The sequence below is a fragment of the Prinia subflava genome, chromosome 1 (assembly GCF_021018805.1).
Source record: "Prinia subflava isolate CZ2003 ecotype Zambia chromosome 1, Cam_Psub_1.2, whole genome shotgun sequence".
Classification (NCBI taxonomy): Eukaryota; Metazoa; Chordata; class Aves; order Passeriformes; family Cisticolidae; genus Prinia; species Prinia subflava.
Window position 1 is genome coordinate 109,659,081 of NC_086247.1, and position 24,482 is coordinate 109,683,562.

General features: G+C 43.1%; 1 protein-coding gene across 1 annotated transcript in view; it reads left to right on the forward strand.

Moving 5' to 3' along the window:
* Positions 1-564: 564 nt before the first annotated feature.
* Positions 565-24,482, forward strand: part of TMC2 (transmembrane channel like 2) — a 30,821-nt gene continuing 6,903 nt past the window's right edge. The window contains exons 1-17 of the mRNA XM_063407363.1: positions 565-610; positions 924-971; positions 2,917-3,265; positions 3,971-4,123; positions 6,354-6,444; positions 7,366-7,447; positions 7,735-7,841; positions 9,679-9,777; positions 12,985-13,127; positions 14,566-14,713; positions 15,145-15,333; positions 16,823-17,002; positions 17,790-17,942; positions 19,291-19,419; positions 21,561-21,628; positions 22,092-22,331; positions 24,132-24,257. Of these exons, the coding sequence (XP_063263433.1) occupies positions 565-610; positions 924-971; positions 2,917-3,265; positions 3,971-4,123; positions 6,354-6,444; positions 7,366-7,447; positions 7,735-7,841; positions 9,679-9,777; positions 12,985-13,127; positions 14,566-14,713; positions 15,145-15,333; positions 16,823-17,002; positions 17,790-17,942; positions 19,291-19,419; positions 21,561-21,628; positions 22,092-22,331; positions 24,132-24,257 (2,351 nt within the window). The remainder of the gene's footprint in view (positions 611-923; positions 972-2,916; positions 3,266-3,970; positions 4,124-6,353; positions 6,445-7,365; positions 7,448-7,734; positions 7,842-9,678; positions 9,778-12,984; positions 13,128-14,565; positions 14,714-15,144; positions 15,334-16,822; positions 17,003-17,789; positions 17,943-19,290; positions 19,420-21,560; positions 21,629-22,091; positions 22,332-24,131; positions 24,258-24,482) is intronic.

The window sequence follows — 24,482 nt, forward strand, 5'->3', positions numbered from 1 at the left end:
TAGCTCATGAGTCCCCTCCAAGGGACATGCATGGAGGACAAAAGGTGACCCACAGCTGTGTCCCAAGGGGCACTGGCTGAGAGATTTAATAAGATGCAGGAGAATGACTAACGGGGTTACACAGATTGTTGCAGGTCAGTAAAGAATATGGCATTAAGAAAATTGATCCTTTGAAAGCCTCCAGCCACATGCTTATGTCAGAACCAGACGTGACTTGTGTCTGCATTTCATACGACACCACCAAGTACCCACCAAAGGGCTTTCCTTCATGTTTAAATAATGAAATGCAATGTAATGCCAACAGGTGCTTTTTTCACAGGGAGAAGGGAGAAGAAGGGAAAGTGTTTGGGTAGGCTGAAGCAGAGCCCAGGCTTCCCCTGCCTCTCCCACCCCTCCCTGTCCTCATGGCTCATGAGCAAGAGGTCACTGACGGCTGGACGTGCCCGTCTGTCTGCAATGCCGAGGAGACAAGCACATGGGCACGGGAAGAGGGAGTAACCCGTGCATGACTGGGGGTGTGTGCAGCATAGCAGCTGCAGTCTGGGCAATAGACAGGAGGCTGCCATGGGGAAGAAGAAGAAAAGTGCTCTACAGGTCATCCTGGAGGATGGTTGGTATCACCGTGAGATGATTTCAGTTCACATGCTGCCAAATACTCGACTAAACCTCTTGGGGTTTCCTGAGCACACGATTTTGCATCTTTCAAAGATCATACAATTTCAGTTTGCTCAGGCAGGGGACTTTTGTCAGTCTGCCAGACTAAAGTAAATATTAAGAGCATTGCTGTAGGGAAAGAATATAATGTATAATCAATAAGGGATATTCTGCCAAGCTCAGCTGGAATTGAAGGGTGAGCTGCATAAAGCATCATGCGTGTAAATTCCAGCAACAAATGCAATTACTCTTTGTTCTTTGTTTTGCAGCCGGAATAGAGTTTGATGGAGAAGTGGAAACTGACACAGAGAGTGAAGGTAATGTGGAGATTAACAAATGTGGTCTTGTTTGAAATACAAGAGGTGATACCTTTTCTTTTTCTCTCTGACTTATGACTTGCTCTACAACACGAACTCTTTCATGAGCTACTTGCAAGCAAGCAGATCTTTCCCTTGAGGTTTGACTTATAACAGTGATATGTAAACTGCCATTCTTAAGCAGTCTGTCCTCTTTTATCCTTGTTCCTAGAGCCAGAGGCTGTCAGAGCCCACATCCCTTGGGAGTCAGCCCCTAGTAAATCAGGCACTGCAGTAAAGCACCACCCTGTTGCAGGGCCGGGGCTGCTTTGCACCATACTGAGGTCCTGCCTGCCCTCCCTGCAATGCTTGCTTAGACTGTAGTACACTGGGATCTTCATGAATCATGGCCACAAGACGATAACGATGAAGGCGGATTGAAGGGAGACTTATGACTGTGAGGGAAATCAGGAAAAGCCTGTGACAGGACTAAAAACACCTTTAAATCTGCATGTGTTGTATATCTAAAATGAGAGAGCCAAAAGGTAAGATCGTAACAGCACTGGATAGGTGACACAAACGTAGCTGTTACTGCAAAAACAGTTCACAATTGTGTCTGTATTACTCCCAGAATATGAGAAAGTAAACAGCAAACTACTGGGACTTAATTGTTTTTAAAATCATATCCACCTTCTCCATTTAGGCAAAAGAGGCAGTAAGATAAAGGTAACAAATTAATGCTTCATAGTTATTCAAATACTTGATAGGTTGCAAATGAAAAAAAGCCCCTAGATTATTTGATATCCAAAATGAACATTTTACCAAAGAGAGCAGGTGATCCCTTTGATCTAGATGATTGACAAAAATTTATTTTGGATGGACCATTGCATAGTAACTGAAACCTGCCTAATGTCTCCTGAGAAATTAGTTGGAAGCTGCTTCTCATTCCCAGTGTCAAATGTGACAACTACTGCCTACTAATTTTTTACCACTAAAAACAAGAAACTATTTGCTTGTCATTAATTTCTAGGTTTTCACCAAATAAAAAATGTAAATACTCTAATTCTTTTTTGCTTCTATTTTTTTCACATTTTAGGCTCCTCATTTTACACACTGGATCCCATTCCATCACCATTTCCTTCTTCCATTACAATATCTCCAACTCTTTACTTTCATCAGCCAAAAATTTTGGAAAATAAGAAGCCAGAATGCTCTGGAAAATTTACTATTATTTTTAATAGGCTTGGCAATGAAAGAGATGGAGAGATTTTGGAAATTTTGAATTTTTTCCCCCTTTCCATAAAATTCTGCGATTAAATCACACTCCAGTCCTCTAAGCTGGAAGCATTTCTGGCTTCTGGAAAGAGGAGTTTTTTGGTTTCCAATGGCAGTAAGAATGAAATGTGCCTCAGAGACGATCTGCTCCTTTTCTTCTCTGAATATAGACCATCCAAAAACTCTTTCTCATAAAAGAAAACTCAGAGAAAGAAAACCGGATACTGCGTGTGCTGTGCCTTTTCTCTCTATAAATAGAGGAACTCCATTCCTAGCCTTGAAAAGTAAACATCTTTCAAGGACATCGCATCAGCAAGCAAACTACACATTGTGTAACAGACTGCAATTTCTGTTTCCTTTGTTCTGGTGTGTTTACAGGTCAGGGAGATAGCTGTCTGTGCTGTCTGATGGATGGACTTTTGCATTTGTAACTAATTTCCAATTTCCTTATGGTCACATATAAGTCACTGATGTACTGAATTGCACTGTCTTAAATGGGAATTGCACAACCAAAGAGTTCCACCTGGTTCTTGGACAGGGTATAACACAAAGCCCATCAAGATCAACAGGCACCTGCTCTTTGAATTTGCCAGGGTTTGCATCAGGTATCCTGGTTGCCAATGCTCTTCTGATGAATCTTTATTCTGCCAGCATGGGTTTCCCAATGTAATTGTTTTCTTATCACTTGCAGAAGATGAAGTAAAGGACAAGAAAACCAACAAACAACCCCTCAGGGAAACTGGCAGAGCAAGCAGACTTCAAAGCAAAAAGCAAGAGAAAGACAAAGAAGAAAAAGAAGATGAAGAAGATGAGAGCAAAGAGGAAGACAATGGCAGCCAACAAAACAGAGCTTCTAGGAGAAAAAATTACCAAAGGAAAAACAGAGATGGAAAAAAGGCAACAGAGGAAGGAAGCCAGAAGACAGAGAGAGGCAAAAGAGCTCTTGCCAAAGATCAAAAAGAATCAGAAAACAAAGGAAAGAAAACAACCAAGAGAGGGAAGGAGGGGGAGAATAAACAGAAGAAAGACAGGAAAAACAGGTAATTAAACAATCCCTGACTATGGTGCTTTGTTCAGACTGGCAGCGATATTGACATGCCAGTGGCATAGGGATCAGAATGACAAAACCAATAGACTGCAAATAAGTTCCTGCTCTCCTAAAAGAGACACAGTGGAAAACAGTGTAAAATGCCACAAAGCCAAACTGTTTCCAAGTCATTGTTATTTCTCAACCAGGGTCAGGTCTATGCATGTAGTGGAGTCTTAGTACCTACAACCAGGGATAGAAAAGCACCCCCAAAGAAGGTACCTTGAGAAATTTGGGTGTGGAGACTTATTTTGGTTGGTCTATGGAAACATTCCAGTTAAAGTGGATCCCTTGTGTTTTCAAGTCTCTTCCTCTTCCAAATCTTGCTTGTCCCACCCTTTGACTTCTCCCCATATCTCCCATTTTGTTATAAAGCCATGAAAACCATTTTTCTGGAGCCAGCTGTAGCCTAGCCCTGGTACTGTAGGCAATGTTCTACAGCTGAAATGTGGCCTGAAGCATGACACTGAGTGAATTGTAGTGGGGCACAAACGCCTCCTCATTTTCCTGGCTGGCAGCAGCCCTGCTCTGAGTGCGACAGGCACTGGCATCACATTCCACCATCGGGGTGGAATCCCCAGGGCCAGCAGCAGTCTGCCTAGTCTTCCCTCTAACCCCTGTGAGTGCTTCTGTGTCCCTTATTTTGTGTGTCTTCCAGTACTTCTTCTGGTTCCTCCAACTCATCTGATGAGGAGTCACTGTCAGAGGAAGAGCTCGCAATGCTGAAGGAGCAGGTGGAGCAAAAGAAAAAACTGATTTCCACCATGAGGAATAAGCCCTGGAGGATGGTGAAGAAGCTCTCGGTGCTCAGGTACCCAACAAAATGGGAACCCCCATTCCTGGGGTCTCTGCTGACTGTTGTCAGGTGTCTTTCCTTGAAATTACATATTTGCTGCTGCTGTAATACCATAGTATCAGAAAAAAGTGACCATCAGAACTTGGCCAGCCTGTCTGGGTTCAAATGATCGGAGTTAAAATGTGCAATCTGATTTTCAGCCTCTGTAACCAAAGAACAGACAAAGTGCAAATCTGTTCAACTGATACCCATGGCCAGGTCATTCTACCCTCGTATTTAAAACCAAATGACTCACTACAGTCAGGCTACTTGTTAAAGCAAACTCTGTACCCTGGCTTGCTTATTCATGTGGTTTGTCAGACAGAAATCAGAGCAGCACAGTGCCATGTTAGTGCACAGTCCTGAGATGGGGCTCCTTGGAAAAAGGCTGTACTATTTTCAGAGGTTTACGGAGCAAAGATAAATCGGCCACACAGCCCCTGATGAAGCTGGGAACAACTCAGGCAGCAATAGAGACTCCTTAGTACTGAGCAATGGGGGACAGTGGGGCAGAACAGACCAGGGAAATCCAAACCCACGGGTTGGCAGGGAATGGCTCATAACAAACCATTCCCCTGTCAGGGCAATGATTCAGCTCCCAGCTCTATGGCTTAAGAAACCTCTGAAACCCCTTTCACAAGGAGAGATTTCAATATAACGTTGCAAAGCATACATACATTTGCTCTTTAAGTAAAATCCAAGCTATGTTGAACCATGACACAGCCCCGCAGGGAGTGCTGATGCCCCTGCTCCATGTTTGCTGAGAGGTTGCTCAAAGCTGCAAGAACTGTGCTGTGAAAGCTGACAGTCACCATGTGCCTCTGCTTCTCTTTTTTATGCCTTGAAGGCCAAGATCTGTTCCATCTTCCAATAAAATCAGGAATTATGAACTCTGCAAATTACTTCTGAAAATCTGGGTAAAGGTCTATGACAGGGAAACTGTTAAAGTAGAGTTTCTATCTCACAGCTGAGCTATGAGCCTGAGCTCATAAAAAATAAATTCTTATGGCCCTAAAATTCCAAATTTCTGTAAGAAAAGAAAATAGAACAAAGCAGAGTTATTGCTGATGTATTTTTTCCTTGTGGTGTAGGATCCTGACTAAAATTCTACTTAGGATAGTATTTGACAATGTACCTCCATACTTTCATTTTATTTCTGAGTGATAGCAATCATCACTACCTACTAATAAACATAAACAAAACTGTTGTATTGGTTGTGCAGGGGTCTCCAGAAAGGCTCTCAGCACACTGTATGTTCATTAGATATTTTTGTTTTCATAAACTCAACCGTGAGAGGAGAAATTATTAGCCCTGTTGCAAAGATGAGGGGTGTAAAACACAAAGAGAGCAAAACAATATGTTCAAGACTTAGAGATCTCACTTAAGGTTTGCAAATGGAGTCACAGGTGATTTTCCCAAGGTTACAGGCTGACCTAGCCAACTATTTATACCAAGTGGAAGCCCATCTTTCCCACAGGCTTAGGATGGTAAAAAATCTCCCAGCTCCTGAAATTTAATCTCTTCTCATTGGCAATGCCAATATACAATATAATTTTATTCACAAGCTCAGCATACTCAGGAGAACAGCATCCTAGTCTATTTTCTCTGTATTTCCCTTAGATATCCTAGTGTAAAACTAATTTCATTTTTCAGCTTGATTTTACTTCTGACTAGTGTACACTCATTCCTCTGGCACTGAGATTATCCCCTTGGGCCATTTGCATATCTCTGATATTTATCCTGGGAGGTGTTCATAAAAGGAAATTCTACATCCTCCTAGAGTTTTTTTCACTAGGTAATGTTATTTTCTTCTTGACCAATGCATCAGGAGAGAGAAATTATAAACAGGCATGCAGGCTGAAAGAGCTCTGCAATGAGAGAAATGGGCAGGCTTTTAGTTTGCGCCCAGGTAGGAGGAGTGAGGAACAAGATTTGGGACACTAACAATACTTAAAGCTACTACAAAACCTCTCTACATGAATGTGAGTGCTTTGGGGACCTGATATATAGTTCTGGGTGGGTGTCTGGGCTTCACATGGCACAGCAGCAGACCAGCAGAGAGCAGGTGGGGAGAGGCACCCCACTTACACCCCACTTACACCCCACTTTCTATGAGCATGGTTGCTTTTCCCATGGTGCAGGCAGGGGTGAGAAACTAAAGACCCCTTTGCTGTTTTAATAACCTGCTTGTTTATTTTCCAATTAGGGAGGCACAAGATTTTGTAGAGAAGTTTGAAGGAGCTCTGGGAAAAGGAAAGGGCAAAAAGTTGTACGCATATAAGATGATGATGGCGAAGGTAAGTGCTACAGTGATATCAAGGAAAGGCTTGGATACTCAATTATGCATTCAACACATTTTTAGGTTTATTGACTTCTATTTGGTGAAAGGGGCACAAGGAAGTCAGAATAAAGTTTCCTGCCCACATTCAAAAAATACTAGCTGGCTTCAAATCTATGATTATTGCAGAAAGAACAGGGGGGAATTTATCCCAACCTAAACCTCATTGTGACCTTTCCTGAAGCAAGGGAGGGTTTACAGGAGCAGGGAAAACCATGGCCTTTCTGGCTGCAGTCTCCAAAACCTTGATATGTGAGAAAAGATATCCCTAAAGGGGAAAGAGACCCTGCCAAACTCTTGCACTACCCCTAGCCTGCAAAATTTCATCTTCTCCAGTGATGAAGAGATAACAGGGAGAATGATGCCTGTGTTTTGAGACTGAAGCTGGTAGCCAAGTTGCATGTTGTCATGGAGATTACACTGAGAGGTTCAAAACAGAGCCAGACTTGAGATTATGAAATCAATGGGAGTTTAGCTGCTGGCCTGGTGAGGAAAGATTCAAGCTCAGTGTTTTATCAAACTAAATTTTGTTTTAAATAGAGTTTGTTCTGAACCAATTCTTTCAATCCAGACCCAGGTCTGAATTTTCCACCCCTATGTAATCTGATCAATCCATAGCACAACTGCAGCTTTCCAAAAGCCTGGAAAGGTTAAAACTGTTGCAACTCAGATCATAAATGTGAACACTTGGGAGGGGGGGATTTTTGGTTGAAGGGAGTTTCTGAAATAGTCCGAAAGAGAAGACCCAGACCCTATTTCCTGCTTTGGACTTTACCCCCACACCTAACCATGCTACCAAACTCTGATATTAGAAAGCTCTACTTTGGAGCAGACCCCCTCCTCACACCCCTCTGCTCACTGCAATGTTGTCTTGTTTCAGAAATGGGTGAAATTTAAGAGAGACTTTGAAAATTTTAAAACTCAGTGCATACCCTGGGAGATGAAGATAAAGGAAGTGGAGAGTAAGTTGAAGTTGCTGTGTGGTGGCAGTGGGACATTTTCTAAGACAGCCTTGCCTTCATACAAACAATGTTCCAGTTTCCTGGCCCACGCTCTCCACTCGCCCTGGGCATCAGTACAAAACAAGGAGCACACACCCCTGGCAGCTCCAGGGGTTGCTCTCTCCAGCAGTTGTGGGGACTGTTGGGAAGCTCATGGGAAAAGTGCTGGGGACATCTGAGGGTAAAGGGTTGCTGAGGACAGTTGAACCCTCCCAAACTCCCAACCATGAAATGTTTTCTGCTTTAAGGTCACTTTGGCTCTTCTGTTGCTTCTTACTTCATATTTCTGCGGTGGATGTACGGAGTAAATCTTGTCCTTTTTGGGTTAATATTTGGACTGGTTATAATTCCAGAGGTAAGTGCTTAATTCTCCTTTCAGAAATATCTTGCCCTTTGCCTGACACAAACATGACATTGACAGGACAAATGCCTTATAACAGGCATCGCTTTAGAAAAATGAAATGCCTGAGGACAATTATTTACAAAGACTTACTGACACAGGAGCAGAAGTTGGATTGATATAAGGAGACATAAAAAGCTATCAAAGATGCTGCCCATCCAGCAGCTGAAACAGGGGCTCAACAATCTATCCATCTATCTATCCAATTCAAGGTTAGTTTTACATTTTGACTAAAGTGAGGAACACGACATTCCAATCCTAGGCACAAGATCTGCTCTGCAAGAGCCACAAGAAATGGATTGTGCTCTGAAAATAATTAAATACCTTCACTTTTGGGCCCTCTGAGAGCCATGGCCATGGGGCAGCAGCCATGGCACAGCCCCTCAGGGAATGGACAATTTCTTAGCACTTTGCCAGCTAACACTGGCTTGGGAAATAACCTTTTTTTTGTACTTCCAATTCATATGATTCACAAGCAACTGTTTTATTTTTAGTTTTTCTATTTCTCACTCTTCTTGGAGAATTAAAAGGATCTCATAGCCAACTTTATATGATCGTTTATTGAAAAATTTTTTAATGTAGCCATTACAGCTCTGGCTAAATTACTCAGTGTAGTATTTAAAGGCTGTGCAATCCACAGACAGTGGCATCTGTTCTGCTCAATGCAGAATTTTATGGCGCAAAAATGCACTGCAGAAAGTCTCCTGAGGACCGTGCTTTTGTTCTCCTTAATGTGCTTGCTCACACTATCTAAAGGGAAAGCTCAGTTTCCTCCCAGGACGAGGAGACATAACCATTAGCAGTGAACAATACAAATGTGTTTGGTTAGGCACTGTGCATATGGCAGGAGCTCTCGTCTCTGAAGTGTGCACACTGTTACTCGCTGCCCACTGAGCTGTTACGATACGGGGAGTAGCTGGGCAATAAACATTTAATCATAAATTATTTTGAGTGTAATTAGATAGCCCTAAAAAATAAGTGATAGATGATAGGCTAGGACCTTTCTAGGCTATGAATGCTAATGAGATATTTTGGTATAGTCAGCTTGTAAATATAATAACTCTCCATAGCCCTTGGCATTCTCTGTCTGGACTTCTACTGCTGCTCCAGCTGCAAGACATGTTTTGCATGGTGCCATCAGGACAGGCTGTGCCATGAAAACTATTCTTTGCATCTTTTTGTCATTTCCCCCCCGCCCCCCGCAAATCTAATTGCCCTTTACCTCACCTTGAGAACGTCTTTCAATTCAGGACTGAAAAATATAAATTATATTGCAAGCTTGACCCAGTGCTCTTGACTTCTCTCAGAGGAGGAGCTCTGCACAAAATAGATGAAGCTAATCCCTTTACTGCATTAGACCCATGAAGTTCAAGCAAAGAACTCCTTGCTAAACTAAGGACATTTCAACCACAGCTGTCTGTTGAAGAATACAGTTTCTCCAAAAAATATTTCCTGTGCAATGGATGTGTCCAGGGAAAGGGAATTCCTCTAGTTAGTTGTGTGAAATTAATACTAAATATTAACAACAAATTTAATATTGTACATTAATAAATATACTTAGTACTAAATATTAATATATAATTAATAATAATTAATTATAAATTAAAGTAATGTTAAGCAGTTTTTTAAAACTGCTGCTCTAGCATTAAGAAATTGAATATATATCAAAATCAGCAGAAAAGGAAAACCAACCAAAAGCAAACCAAACCAGACTCATTAAGAAAAGAGAACCTGTTAAAAACTCCTTGGTGTTTTATAGTATACATGCATCACTCTTAATAATGTTCTCCAGGTCCTGATGGGAATGCCATATGGGAGTTTGCCAAGGAAAACTGTACCCCGGGCTGAACAAGCAACAGCTATGGATTTTTCAGTTCTCTGGGATTTTGAGGTAAGCACAAGAGTATTAATCATAAAAGATCAGTTGAATACCTCCTAAAACCCCTCAGAAGTTAGTGGTGCTACAAGGATGAATGTGTTCCAAGATAAACAAGCAGAGCACCTATTTCTTCCAGAAGAAGCTGAGATTTCTGGCCAAAACAGTGTGTCCACAAGCAGACACCTGCATATGGATTTGAACTGCTTCCATACACAAATGTGCTGCCTGGTGTACATCACCCGTGTGTGTAGACACAAAAGCCATTTTGCTTTCAACTGGAAAGCAAGCACCAAGCACCCAGGTGAAAGGCTGGAGCTGCTCCAAACCAGGCAGCCAGACAGAGACCTCAAGCTGCAGACCCCCTTCACCAGCAGGGAGCACCTTGCCAGACCACTGAAAGGGATTGGGAAGGGGATTGCTCTCCATGTCTCTGCCCTCCCTGAAATATTTATGTGAGCCTGAAGTGGGAACCAAAGTTTAGGACTTGCACCCAAAGGAAGATCCCAAGTTTCCAGCCATCTCTGGGTGCTTGCCTGCAAAACCAATTCACCTTCCAACCCAGTTACTCTGAAGATTTAAGCCAAGGGGATTAAATATTTTTGGGTGACAGCCCAAGGAAAGGCATACGTTGAGGGAGTGAAAACTTTTGGATGTAACCAGTGCCTTGGGATCTGACTTTCAAAGTAGTTACTTCTGGAAATATTTTTTAATGCTTGTCAGCACTGGCCCACATGCTACAAGCACAGGACCACATGCTGCAGTCCTTCTGTAATGAACCCCTTTGCAATTTCCTTATCTTAAAAAAACAAAAAAACCCAAAAAACCAAAAACAAAGAAAAAACAAAACCAACCAAATAAAAAACAACCATCCAAAAAGAAAAGCTATTTTGTTGTAAAGAAGATTATTTAAGCTAATCTATTAATAAGGTTTCAAATACTGGTATACAGGAACCTGCCAAGGCCAGGCCTTCATTTACCCCCATAGTCTGCTGAGGATCCTTTCAACCCTTCCTCTCCCAGCACTTTCCCTCACTGCCAGAATCCAGAATTCAGAGGTGAATTAGGGACATTTTTAATAGCAGTGTAAGGAATGAAAAGCTCATTTGAGCAGTGCACTGTAAAAATACAATTAAACTCGTTAGGAAAAAAAAAAAGGCAAAATAAAACTCCAAACTAAACAAACAAATCTGAAGGAGTGTTGATTAAATCAGCTGCTGGTTTTCTCTGCGATTCCATAAGTAACAGATCTATCAGTAAGGAAACTTGTCTCTGGGTGAGGCTGTGTGCTTCCAGGAAATACTTACTCCCAGTCTCCTGCCTCTGGCACATCTACACACATCTACATCCCCCTGCTGCCACCGAGGTGTTGGTCCTCTGAACCCTTCTGCTGTACAGATCCCCACCCAGTACCCATTCCCTCCCTGTCTGACATCAGGAAGCAATCATCCAAGCTCAAGAAGCATCTCCAGCTGCGGGGCAACACTGCACACCAACACCCTCTGCAGCCAGGAGATGTCAAATGGAGCCCTGTGCAGAGGGCTGCCCTTTGAAAATGAATGGAGGCTTATTCCAGCACGCTCCACAGGAGAGGTGCAGGGGGAAAATATATATCAGGGTCGGCATAAATGAAGGCTCAATGGTGTTACACTGAAAAATACCTTTCAGGAGAGAGGAACTGGGGAAATGTATGCTTTGGTAGCAAGGAGGTCACATCACGGATTTCTAGAGGACTAGGAAGGAATAAATCTCACTTGGACACCAGACACCATGTCTCACAAATGGAGTTTAAAGAACATACTGGATGATGTGAGCAGAGAAACTAATTTTTCAGTCCCTGGCATCTGATGAATCAAGAAGACAAAGGTTTGGAATTACAACCTGAGAAGGAAACTTCACTAGTGCCTTCCAGGGACATTATATTTTACAAGGCCTTCTTCCACCACACCTCCCCAGCAGACATGGTGAGTAGCAAGCTACGAGCCCCAGGCAGCCGTGCTGGGGTGTGCCAGCCACAGGCTTGCTGCACTGGTAGAAACACACACAGAGTGGTCCTGGCTGGACCTGTGGCACTGCACTTTGTGCAGGACAAAAATGCAGCTTCTGTGATACCTGGGGGTACCAAAGCTTTTTCTTAGATTAGGAATAAAAAGCCTAGAGTTTGGGGGGAGCTTAGTTTAATTGATCAAGTGAAGGTGGTCAAACGCTGGAAGAAAGGCCCAGAAAGGTCATGGGAGTTCCATCCTTGGAGAATTTTCAAAGCTCAGCTGGACATATCCCCAAGCCACACCACTTCCTTTTGCAATTGGCTCTGCTTTCAGCAGGGGGCTTGGCTAGACAGCCTCCTGAAGCCCCTTTACATGTAAACCCCTCCATGTCTCCAGGCAAGATCCATTACACAGGCTCTGATATGAGCCTTAAGTTATGTCTTTCCAAAGGCTTGGTCAGAGGGGAACTTGCTCAACAATCATGGCCAGACTGATTAAGTAAACTTAGGAGCTGAAAGACAAGGGGCAATAAAACAGAAGTGCAATGTGCAGTGATACACATCAACTTGGATGAGATATGACAGAAAAACAGGGAGAGATTGCTAATGCAGATTAGGTGATCTGCACGCTCGTTGAATGCCTAACAGATTGCACAGCAAAAAATAGCTCTACTAGGACAATATCAACAACATGGTTGATATTGTGTCTGAGCTCTGCTTTCCACAGGAAAGTAATGCTGTGATTTCACTCTTCACAGTTATATTTGCTCTCCAGGCGGCAGCCAGTAAAAGGAACTAAATCTGCAAGGCACTGAGCTGCCACCTACCTGAAAGTTGAAGTTTCATATCATCGTGGGAAGACCCTTTGCTACAGCATTTCTACAAGATCTGAGTGTTTGATTATTGGCTTAGAGAAGTAGGTGGGCTACAGCCACAAAGAACAATAAGGATGTTTTTCTGGGGGGGATGAAAGAGTGATGGTTCAAAACTATATTTTAGTTTTAAGCCACTGCCCTCTGACATGCTCTCCCTCATCTTCCCTCTCTTAGGAAGATAAACTCTTAAGAAGATGTCTCTCAAAGGTACCAGGGCAGCAAACAGACAAGAATGAGAACCTAAAAATTTTTCCAAGTTGATTTTCCTTGTTTTAAATCTTCAGGTTTTTTCCAGAAACCCCTTTCCTGCAGAAGAAAAGCTGCACAGCTTACACAGGATTTCTTTTGCTTTACCTCCAGGGCTACATCAAATACTCAGCACTCTTTTATGGCTACTACAACAACCAGAGGACAATTGGCTGGTTGAAATACAGGTTGCCAATGGCATATTTCATGGTTGGGATCAGTGTATTCGGCTACAGCCTGATGGTTGTTATAAGATCGTAAGTGCAGCTGACATTGCCCCCTCTGCAAAATCCACCCAGATGTGTCTCACAGCTGGATTCCCCTCCACGGGCACCCAGACTTGGTCCAGCCTTGGCTGAATGGAGGGGGAATGTGGGGAAATGTGTCCCTGCTGTTATCATGCACTTGGCCTCCCCATCCAACATCCTGGCCTTGGTGGGTGGGGGAGACCTGGGCATTCCCCTGCCTCATCCATTTACTCGTGTGCATTATTTTAAACCCTTCCTACTCCAGCCATCTTCCTTCTCGTCCTCTCCAGATCTCTTTAACCCTTCCTCCAACATTACTACAGGGCCATCAAACAGGTAGATTTTGTAAATGAAGGAGGATTTTACTTGCAGTAAATTTCAAAGGTTCCTTTTGCATCCTTTCATTGCAAAATAAACATTCTTGAACTCCAACATGGGTCCCACAGATGGTGCAAGGGTTCCAGAAAAGAGCCAAATGCTACCAGACTGGATTTGTTGATTCCCTAAATGAATTGCTGGAATTTAAAAGTGCCACTTGTGAACTGTCCCCAGACAGCAGTGAGGCTCCCACAGCATCCTCAGGGCATTGAGGATGCAGCCAACACACTTGTCAGTGCTGTAATGGTCTCTGCACAATTTAAAAAAAAAAAAAAAAACCCTCTATCTCTGCCTGAAGGACACACCATGAAAAGGTCTTCCTTTCTTTGGAAGAAAGAATAAGCCCATGGATTTATATTGCTTGCTGAAACAGGCCATATTGCTGTGCAGCAGAAAGAGCCTCCTGAGCCCTTGGCTGGAATGGGACATGGGGATTTGCTGTACATTTGCCATGAAATTGCCCCATCTCTTGTCTTGCCTTCCTTGAGGGACTAGTGCTAGGAATTCTATGGAGCCTTACAGAAGGATTTCAGGGATCAAATAATAGAGAGGAAACAGCATAAGCCATATCTGCTCCTATGCTGATTAACAAGAATAATCCTTTTTCTCTCCCTGCATGACTTGCTGCAAGCTCTTTGGCTCCAGCATTGTGCAGCAAGTGAAGCCTCACTAAAACTTTGTGCTGCAGTAGGTGTTTTGGACAGGACAGGGTGGGGTTTGACTAAATTTAACTAAAGGTAGCCATAACCATGTACTGCAGCCAAGGACCCAGAAGCACTGTAAACAGACTTTTGTCATGTAACTGGACAAACCAATCCTTAACCTCCTTAATCACTCACGCTATCACAGTTTTTCTCTGTATCGCTATTTTTAATAAAAGGCATGCGTAGCCCTGACAGCTGATAGTTCAGTCCTCCTTAGACCTGAAGTCCAATGGCACATTTTAGTCATTCCCAAACCCCAAGAATGGTTGCTCCACTCCACCTTACCCAAGCTTTGCAAAGCTGAGGGGTACATGGTGTCTCTGTGGAACATGTCTGACCCTGTCCCTGCACATGTCCTTCCACAGGATGGCACGCAATGCCAACGAAAGCACGGCAGATGGAGACGATGACAACTTCATTTTCAGCTGGAAAATGTTTACCAGCTGGGACTACCTCATTGGCAACCCAGAGACAGCAGACAACAAGTTTGCATCCATCACCACCAGCTTCAAGGTAAACCTGACTGTACTCTGCCTGCTCCTGGAGACACTCCCAGCATATACCAATGGCAGAGATTTCAGGGGCAATGTGGATACCTACTCAGCATCCCTCCATTTGAACAGGGCATGGTGCTGACACGTGGCAGCTCCAGCTTCTGTGACCTGCCTCCCCTAACACCCTTTTTCAGACTTTAAAAGAATTTGTATTAATTTAGAGTGTAGTTCCCCTGGAATATGTCAAACTCCTTGCCATTTGATTATCTTTCAGTTGAACCAGGATGCCTCTATGAAGTTTAGTTTGAATTTAACAAAAACTACCAAGTTGGATATAGCCAGAATAGCAGCAGACTTGATTTCGTAGGGTAAAAAACCTTGTGATGCTGCCTTATGCTTGGTGCTGCAAGATAACCATTCCAATTTCTTGAGCACCCCTGTTTTTTTCAGGAGTCTATTGTAGATGAGCAAGAAAGCAACAAGGATGAGAATATCCACCTGAGGAGGTTCCTGCGGGTTTTGGCCAACGTCCTCATCATATGCTGCTTGTGTGGGAGTGGCTACCTCATTTATTTTGTGGTGAAACGTTCCCAGACATTTTCCAAAATGCAAAATGTTGGGTGGTATGAAAGAAATGAGGTAAGAAAACTTTGCTTCCAGTTTTCTGCTGGGGTAATTTGCTTTGGACATCAGCAAATCAATTACCACAATTTGAGGACAGAATCCAAGGCAAGAGAATTCCCTACCAGGGCCAGGGAGTCCCCTTCAGTACCTTTGGACTTGTTGTAGCTGCAGTACATGTTGATCTCACTGAAAGTTCCTAAGGCAAATTAACAACTCCTGCAGAGGAGGGAAAATACTCTTATAATAAATCACTAGAAAAGTCAATGGTTTTCAGCACTTTCAACACTGATCACCATCTTAACAATCAAATTGCAAAATAACACTTACAAACTGTTGTATTAGAAAGCTCTCTGGGTGTTAAAAATGTCCCTGATCAGACGTAACTCTAAAATCAAACTTTTGTCATCCACCTTAAAAAATGGGAATAAAATTATAGAGCCTGCAAAAAATTTCAATTGTCAAAGTTTTGCTGTGTCTGGTTTTGGAATGAGAAGTTCAAATCTTTAAGCTCTTCACATAGAGCAAAAATATTTCAACCTATAGAAAGTTTGCATTTCAATGTCTATTACACTATGATGTATTTATATATAAAAGCCAAATTAAATTCAAAGCCATGTATTTTCAAAATTCCTTCAGAAAACTTTTAGAAAGACAGCACTTGTTTACAAAATGCTTTGATTTATCACTATAGATTTTTCCCAAAGAAAAAAATCTTATTATTATTAAAAAAAAAAAAAAAAAAAAAAGAAGACCCTTTCCTGGCAATAATATGAGATCTGAATAAATAGTGCTGGGTACTGTTACTGCTGGAAAGAAAAGCACAAAGAGGAGCCAGAGACTGCCTGTACCTGTACAGATACAGGCCATGGGTCTGTAGGGCTATAAAAATATTTAAAGCCTGTAAGTCATGCCTGAGCTAACCTTGACTGGCCAATGACTTCATTGACCACAGCACAACTTAGTATCTGGCATGATAAAGAGGAACAAAGATACCACTGGGACATACTTTCTTGAGCTGCAAAGGTGAGATCTTGATGTGCTTCCGTTCAAGTCTGTAAATGCCTTCTGCAAAAGCAAAGATGCTGAGAGTGGAAAATAAACATTAGCATCTACTAATTATCTTTGTGCACACAAGCCAAGTCTTGCGCTTCCTCTGAAACTAAAATAAGAACGTTGGAGCTGATGCAAGCAATACTGCAAGGTACTTGAGGAACCTAAATATTCATGAGTCTGGACTGACAGGGAGCAAATTCTTTGGAGCTCATCCCTTTGAGATAAGAGCAAAAGTGCTCCTGCAAGAGCAAGTCGTGCAACCCAGCCCTGAAGTCTGGCGCTGTGCTGCCTGCACGCTAAGCAAAGCCAGAAGCTGAGTTTGCTTTGACTCCCTCCCCTCTATAAATCCTTCAGAAATATCCAACCAGGTGCCAGCAGCTCCCGCTCTGCTCAAAGTAAGATAGTCACTGTTGTTACTATTAGCAGTTATCTCGTTTTCCTCCTGTGGCAGGTGGAAATAGTGATGTCCTTGCTGGGCATGTTTTGCCCTCCGCTGTTTGAAACCATCGCTGCACTGGAAAATTACCATCCCCGCATTGGGCTGAAATGGCAGCTGGGGCGGATCTTTGCACTCTTCCTGGGGAACCTCTACACGTTTTTGTTGGCCTTGATGGATGATGTCAATGAAAAAGTAAGAGCTGAACCAAAAAAGCCACGGTCAAATAGCATTTCCCAGAGTCGAGGGTGAACACAGCCTGTCCTCACAGCCAGCAGGGACAACCTCCCCCTTTGCAGCAGGTGCTTGCTCTGTCCCCAGTCCTCTTGAGCAGTGGAGACTCACCATGCAAAGTGAGTCTTCTCTGGCTTCTCTTTACAGCCCTAGGAAGCACATAGTTATTGTCCTCCTATAATCACAGCATGTTAAGGTAATTCTATTTTTTTCTCCATCTGACACTGTTTGCAATTTCTATTACTGCAGACCCTGAGGATAGTTTATAATCCTCTTCCCCTGCCTCCCCTCTTTAACATTATCCTGGTAGCGTGTTGTGGGCAGATAACTGCGGGAAAGGATAAACGTCTCACTTTTCCACAGAAAAAATTATTCTGTTTTAAACTGAGAAGAATTAGAGGAATTGAGGCAGTTTACTCTGCCCTGAAAAATTATGACTAATGCGAAGGAGGAGGACTGGGTGAAGGCTACTGGAGTCTTGAAGGAGGTCTGACTTCTCCATGTGCAGGGAGTATATTGCTTGTTCCCCAAAAACTCGTGGAGCCTTGACCTGCTCTCAGCTGCTGCTCCCCTGCTCCTGGCAAAAGAGGAGTTTCTGTGCTATTGCCAGCACTGTAACTCTGTTGTGGACATATGTTTATACAAGGGGTTGTAACTGGTAAGGAGGAGAGAAGAACTCAATGCCTTAGATTTCTTCTAACACCTCCATGTTTTCTATTTTCTGATGGTTTTTTCCTTTTCATTGCAGCTGGCAGAAGAGGATGTAGTAAAAAACATCACACACTGGACACTGCTTGGTCACCACAACTCGTCTGCAGGGAACGACAGTGCTGCCACCCCACCTCCCCTTGACCCTGCAGACGTGCCCAGGGGACCCTGCTGGGAGACAACTGTTGGCATCGTAGGAAATTCATTATGTAGCAAGTCTCTGTGTTGGTTTGGGATGGTCCATTTTTGTTTTTCTCACTGATGTCTTTAACATTTCCAGGTTTGAAGTTTGCCTCACAAATGGCAGCTCTTTCCCCCACTCTTGTACACCATCACCAAGGCAATACAAACTCTTGGCCATGGTTCTCAAGCCATGGTGGTGATATCCTCAGCTGGAAGCAACCAGGGCACGCACAGCTCTGAGGCACTGGCTGTGAAGAGCTCAAAAGGCCAGGAAGCCTGCAGCCACACCTGCACCATGGTCTCGTTCAGATCATGACTGTGCCTTTGAAGCAAACCTCTCTTCTCCATTTATTTTTGCACTTGTTCCAGAGAGGCTTTGGTGCAGGAGCAAAACTCAACTAGAGGACATGCCTCCAGGGAACTCCTGACATGTCCCAATCCATAATGCAGCATGGAGCCATGGGATGAAAGCAGAATTAGACAAAAGTAAGCCCCATGAAAGGCAGGCAGAATGGCCTTCAAGTCCTCAGGTTTCATCACACAAAATCCACCCTGCAGCATTTACCTTGCACCAAGAAGATCTGCAGCCAGGCTATGCACAACTTAAAAACTAAAAGCAGTTGTTTACTGGCTGAGATAGTTAGGGCTCACCAAACTACAAGGCTATGCATTCCTGTGCCCACTCAAGGCATCTTCAAAAGCCAAGTGGTTCTCAGTCATGTGGGAAAAGACCAGCCACTGTCACCCTCAAAAGGAGCTGATCCTTGGTGCAGCTGAGCTGTCATTCAGCAGATGTTATTTTTTTCCCCTCATACTTTAAAAACCTTTCTTATAAGTGTCTTTCCTTTTGAATCCTTGGGCCACCAGTTATTTCCATCCTACAAGTCTTCCTTCTGCCTGCAATTTTATCTTCCTTGTCTTGCACATCTCCTTTCTCCACACTTATACGCAGCTCTTGTTTACAACTGAACAATTTTCTTATGAGTCCACATAAAAGTTAGGGAGCCGGGCCACACCAGAGCTAGGCACAATCAGCACAACTGAGGGCATATGTATATTTTACACCAGCAGCACCGCAGCATTAGCATTCTGCTCCCACAGCATGCAGTGCAGTCAATAATGCCAGCAGCAGCTATCAGGTCTAACAGCTATAACAGAGCTCGTAGCTCCCAAGCACTGAGATGAAGCTTAGGCACTGTACAATGTTTGAAAACAGGCAGGGAGTTTGCTCATGGCATGCTTTCCTGAAGATTACTGTCATATAAAGACAAATGGCTTAATAAAAAATACAGTCCTGAATGCGCTACTGAAATTATAGGAGTTAAGTGGGTTTTTTCTTTCATTTTTTTTAATTGCAGGAGTTTGTGAGGCTCACTGTGTCTGATATCCTGGTGACCTACATAACCATTTTGGTGGGAGATTTCATCCGAGCTTGCTTTGTCAGATTTGTGAATTACTGTTGGTGCTGGGACCTAGAGGCTGGATTTGTAAGTATTTCATAGCCGAGCCACTATTTTATAGCCCAGAAGATAAAAGTAATTTAGGACCATTTAGTCAAATATTACAAATTAATCTGTTTTGAGTACTTCCAGTGGCTGCCTGGTCTTGCTGGATAATTGGTATCCATAGTCTGTGCATCACTTTTCTGGGTCAATCAGCTCCATCCCAGTAAGAGCTCTACAAAAATGCAGTCCTCCTCCCCATCTCAGAAATTTAAAATAAGAAACTGACTTAAAAAATAAATAATCTAGCATTCATTCAGTTACTGAAACCCCAAAATCTTGGGCCCTTCTATATCCCTTTTCAAAGCCCCAGATCTTCCTGCTCATTGCCCACCCTGCAGGCAGGAATCTGCTTTTCTCACAGCAGGGTTTCTGACTGCTCCTGGAAGCTGGTGTTTCTTCTGCTGCAATGGAACAAGGAGCATTTCCTTCTCCTCTCCTGTGTGTGTAACACACAACAGCACTGGGCTCTTTGGTATTCATAAAGGCTACACAACACACAAAATGAAATAATGGAGGGATGGAGGGAAGTCCACTGGTTCACATGAGAGGAAGCAAAAACAGATGGATTCAGATGGAGATGGAAATACCTTGCAAGATTACGAGCAGATCAGTGCACCCACTGCCCAGCTGTCATATTGGGAGGGTTCCCAGGAATGGTTTGGGGAAGAGCAAAAAGGAGGGCTTTGGTCAAGGAAGAGCGGGCGGGGCACAAGAGACATTTTGCTGCCTGTGGAGCTTCTTGTGTTTCCTCTGAGGGAGGCAGAGGACATTTACCAGGGTGGCCTCGGGAGGTCCTCCCAGCAGCCAAGCAGCATGAAATGACTTCCATTGCTCGTGCAAAGATGGTTTGTCAACAACCATCTAATTCAACCTAGCCAGGAACACCAGCACAATTTTATATGTGTTTTTCTAATGCAGACAACGAATAAACTTCTTGTTTAATCCAGCCTTCTCACATAGGAATACTCAAGGTAGAGGACAGCAGACACTTTAAAGCTGTCTTTATTTTCATGTGAAAAAGAAGCCAATATTAACCTCTAGCTAAAGAGTAAAAGTATAAATGGACCAGAATCAAAAGAACAGAGAAAACAGTGTTTACACCCATCTCTTCCAAAGCTGTGAGCAGTCAGCTAAGCAAGACTCTGACCAGGCTCCTCTTGAGTTTTCATCATAAAGCAAACATCTTAAACTTCAGCTTTATGAATTGCTGACAGTATTAGGTAAATGCAAATGGCATGAAAAACAGACATACCACACAGAATATTCCAAAGATATAAGAGCATCACTTACCATTTCTTAGAATTCTGTTTTCTGCATTGCAGTTTAAAGAAAAATAGGGCTTTTTTCAAGATAACTTAGCATGAAAATCTTTACACAAAGTTTCATCTGCTAAAAATTACCTGGATTTTGTGCACCTCAAAGTAGATATATATAGAAGAAATAGCTTCATCATAGACCAATCTAACAAAACAATAATTTAGAAATCAACAAATACTGCAAGTAGGTCAGATCAGCCTGTTCTGGACCTGCCAGCATTAGCACCCACGTCAGGTGGCTAAAATAACTGCTTTATATGAAGCAACATGTCATCTAGCCCAGAGTAAAATGCCACCTAATACCCATCAGGTTTTATATTCTGTTGTATTTCTCTCCCTTTGCCCTGTGTTTCTGTTCTTCAGCACCTTGGACCCAGGCACAGGGACATAATCCAGCATAGCACATTTGCCTTCCAGCTCATCATTGTCACTGCTTCAAGATCCAATATTTTATCCGGGTAGAACTCTAAGTCCATAGCCAGGCACCAGCTGGAGTTTAAACACAGCCCCGTGCCATGCTCACAGCTGGTGTCATATTAGCAGGGAGGGACAAACACAGAGCAGCTCTAAGCCCCTCCTTGTAGCTTTCCAGTTTTCAGGAAGTCATGAGAGACATGGCAGCCCACAGCACAGCAGTTCCAGCTCTGCTTTCCCCACGCTGCTGCTGGTCATTCAAGCAGTGTCCACACAGCAGGAGCCCTCCCAGGAATCCCTGATCACCAGCTTTAAAAAAGCATCATGCACCCAGCAGAAAATAATTGCAGGCCCCTCTAGCAACAACACGCTTTTCTTTCTTTCCCCATACAGCCATCCTATGCAGAGTTTGACATCAGTGGCAACGTTTTGGGTTTGGTTTTCAACCAGGGAATGATTTGGTAAGATATATCCTTCTTTAAAAATTTTTCACGTTATCTAGAAAATCTGTTAGTGAAGTTAGAAAGCTTCCAAGCCAACTAGATAAACCTCTGGGTTCTGTTTTTTGTGACTGATTTGCTTTCTGTGCTTAACTGTAAAAGTGGGTCTCTTTCTTCTTGTTGCATTCACCTGACATTTTCCAAGGCATCTCCTTTGGAAAGAAATTTTGGTCCCAAACTGGAAGTCTTTCTTTGTAACCCCTGAGAAGTCAGAGGCCTTGCTGGTCCTCGGTGAAGGGGACCATACCAACACCTATGGGTGCAGGTGGCTTCCAGCAGAGGGGTAGGACCTCTGACCACCACACTCAGACTTCGTTTGTGAACAAACTTGTCATCACACGAACACCTCCTTTTCTGCCCTTGAAAAGAGTGAACCTTCCAGTCTGTCAAAAAACAGTGCCTGTCCTTCTCTTTTTCTTTCCAGGATGGGATCCTTTTACGCACCAGGGCTCGTGGGTATAAACGTGCTGCGCTTATTAACCTCCATGTATTTTCAGTGCTGGGCTGTTATGAGTAGCAATGTCCCTCATGAAAGAGTCTTCAAAGCATCCAAGTCTAACAATTTTTACATGGGATTGCTGCTGCTGATCCTCTTCCTCAGCCTTCTGCCTGTGGCTTACACCATCATGTCCCTGCCTCCCTCCTTTGACTGTGGACCTTTCAGGTACGACCAAAACACCAGAAAGGATATTTTTGTTCTCTGGTACATGAGAACAAAATTTTAGTTTTGTTTCAAGAACAAAATTTTCATATTTTCATGAAGGTAGAAGGACTGGACTCCAGCAGAGGTGGTGAAGTGTTTAAATCCTTAGCAATGTGAGGCAAAGAGTCATGTCCAGCTATGGGGTGTAAACACTTGGCTGGGAGCACTGAACCTGCTCCTGCCTGCTGCTCTCCTCTGCTACATGATTCCCAGTGGTTTCCCAACACACACTGATGAAAGCACCAGAGAACAGCAGGGGTGGGACAGCAAGGTGCAGCCTCCAGTAAAAAACAAACAAACAAAACAAACCAACTAGAGGGTCCTAAAGGCTCTTTGGAACATTGAGGAAACAAAATGAGTCCAAAGGATGTATTTTACATGTTGACTTTAGTTGGCAAATAGCAGAAAATGGACAGGGGTGAGCCTGTAAAATTGCATTCCTTTTTTTTTTTTTTTTTTTTTTTTTTTTGTGTGTGTGTGTGTGTGTGTGTGTGTGTGTGTGTGCGCCTGTTTGGATTCTCTTTAAATGTTGTGGGGCCTTTTTTTCTTTTAATTAAGACAGAATCAGCACTGCACACAGCATTCAGTGGACTGGATTAACATGCCAATAAAGTCTAATTTGATTGAATAACGCCATTTCCTGGGCCTGCTGAATCTGACTCAGCAAGGAGCCAGCTTGGAACAAATTGTTCTTGTAGATGCAGCGTTTTAGGTTGTCTGCTTGCTGACGGAGAATGACATCAGAAAGCTAAAAAACTCGGGGGAAAGGCAAGAGACCAAAATACCCTCAGTTCTATAACAAGGACAGGTGTCAACGAGCAATGTCAGATGATCTGACAAGTAACTTGTTGCATGCACACTATCATTTGGAGATGACTAATCTGCAATGTGAAAGAGCTATTTCAATTCCCAATCAACCCTTCAAAAGCCACACAGCCTGAATCAGACCCTTGGCAGCTCGACTGAAGGCTCAGCTCTCCTGAGCTGCTGGCAGTTGATGAGGTTGGGATACTGTTTATCCAAGTTTTCTTTATTGACTCTCATCATCAAGACGGAGAGTCCAATACCCTTTTGACAGGAATCCTGCAAGCTCCCAGGAGGCACCAAGCTTGAATGGGAGGAATAGCACTGATAGGGTTCAATTCCCAGGCCCAGAGATGCCAGGGTGAGAAGAAGGTCAGTTACATAACCCAGCCCTTTACAGATTTGTTCTTCTTTCATACAGAATACTCTCATTTGCTTTATCAATCCCGTTTGAAATTACTCTTTCACTGAGTCTCCTATTAAGCAATAATCACAGCTTGCTATTTTTGTCATTACTTAGCAGCTCTTCAAGTTGGTTCATTATTTCAGAAAGCTGGAATTTGCATATGGAAAGTCATCTCTCCCATGAAAAGGCCACACTTAACAAGATATTCATCAGAAATATGTGGTTACTGCAGTCTGTAGGGTTTTATCTATTTCAGAGGGGTAAATAGTCAGGACTCACAAAGGAGTCAAGCGTGGAAATAAATGTATAACTCCAGGAGCAAGCTGGCCTAGCAAAGATTACTTGTGTAATCAGTGAAGGGAGAGAGGGAGGGAATGAATGAACCAATAGATAATTTAAAATAAGGGCATTTTAAACTCCTTGGTGGCCAACAGCAAGCTGATGTTCATTGAAAGATAGCTGAAACATGCTGCTTAGCACCATGAGACTGGAAGGCATTTTGTCCCTCCAGAAGATATCTACACTCCTAAACTGGCCATTTGTCTTTCCAGTGGAAAGAAAAGGATGTATGATGTCATTCAAGAGACCATCGAGCTCGATTTTCCACTTTTTGTTGCCAAGATCTTCAGCTATGTGGCAAATCCAGGACTGATCATACCTGCAATTCTGCTCATGGTGTAAGTTTTCCTTGCTATGTTACATGCCTGGCTTGGGAAAAAAATTCTGGGATATTAGTCAAGTCTAAATACAGCTTCTGCTGAGATAACAGCATGGATTAGAGCAGACACATGCTCCCTACCCCCCTTACCTTTGCCTAACCCAATTTCCCAAAATCTAATTACCTGACCCAATTAAACACGACTTTGTGGATGAAATACATTGCTGACAGAGGCCTTGTAGAT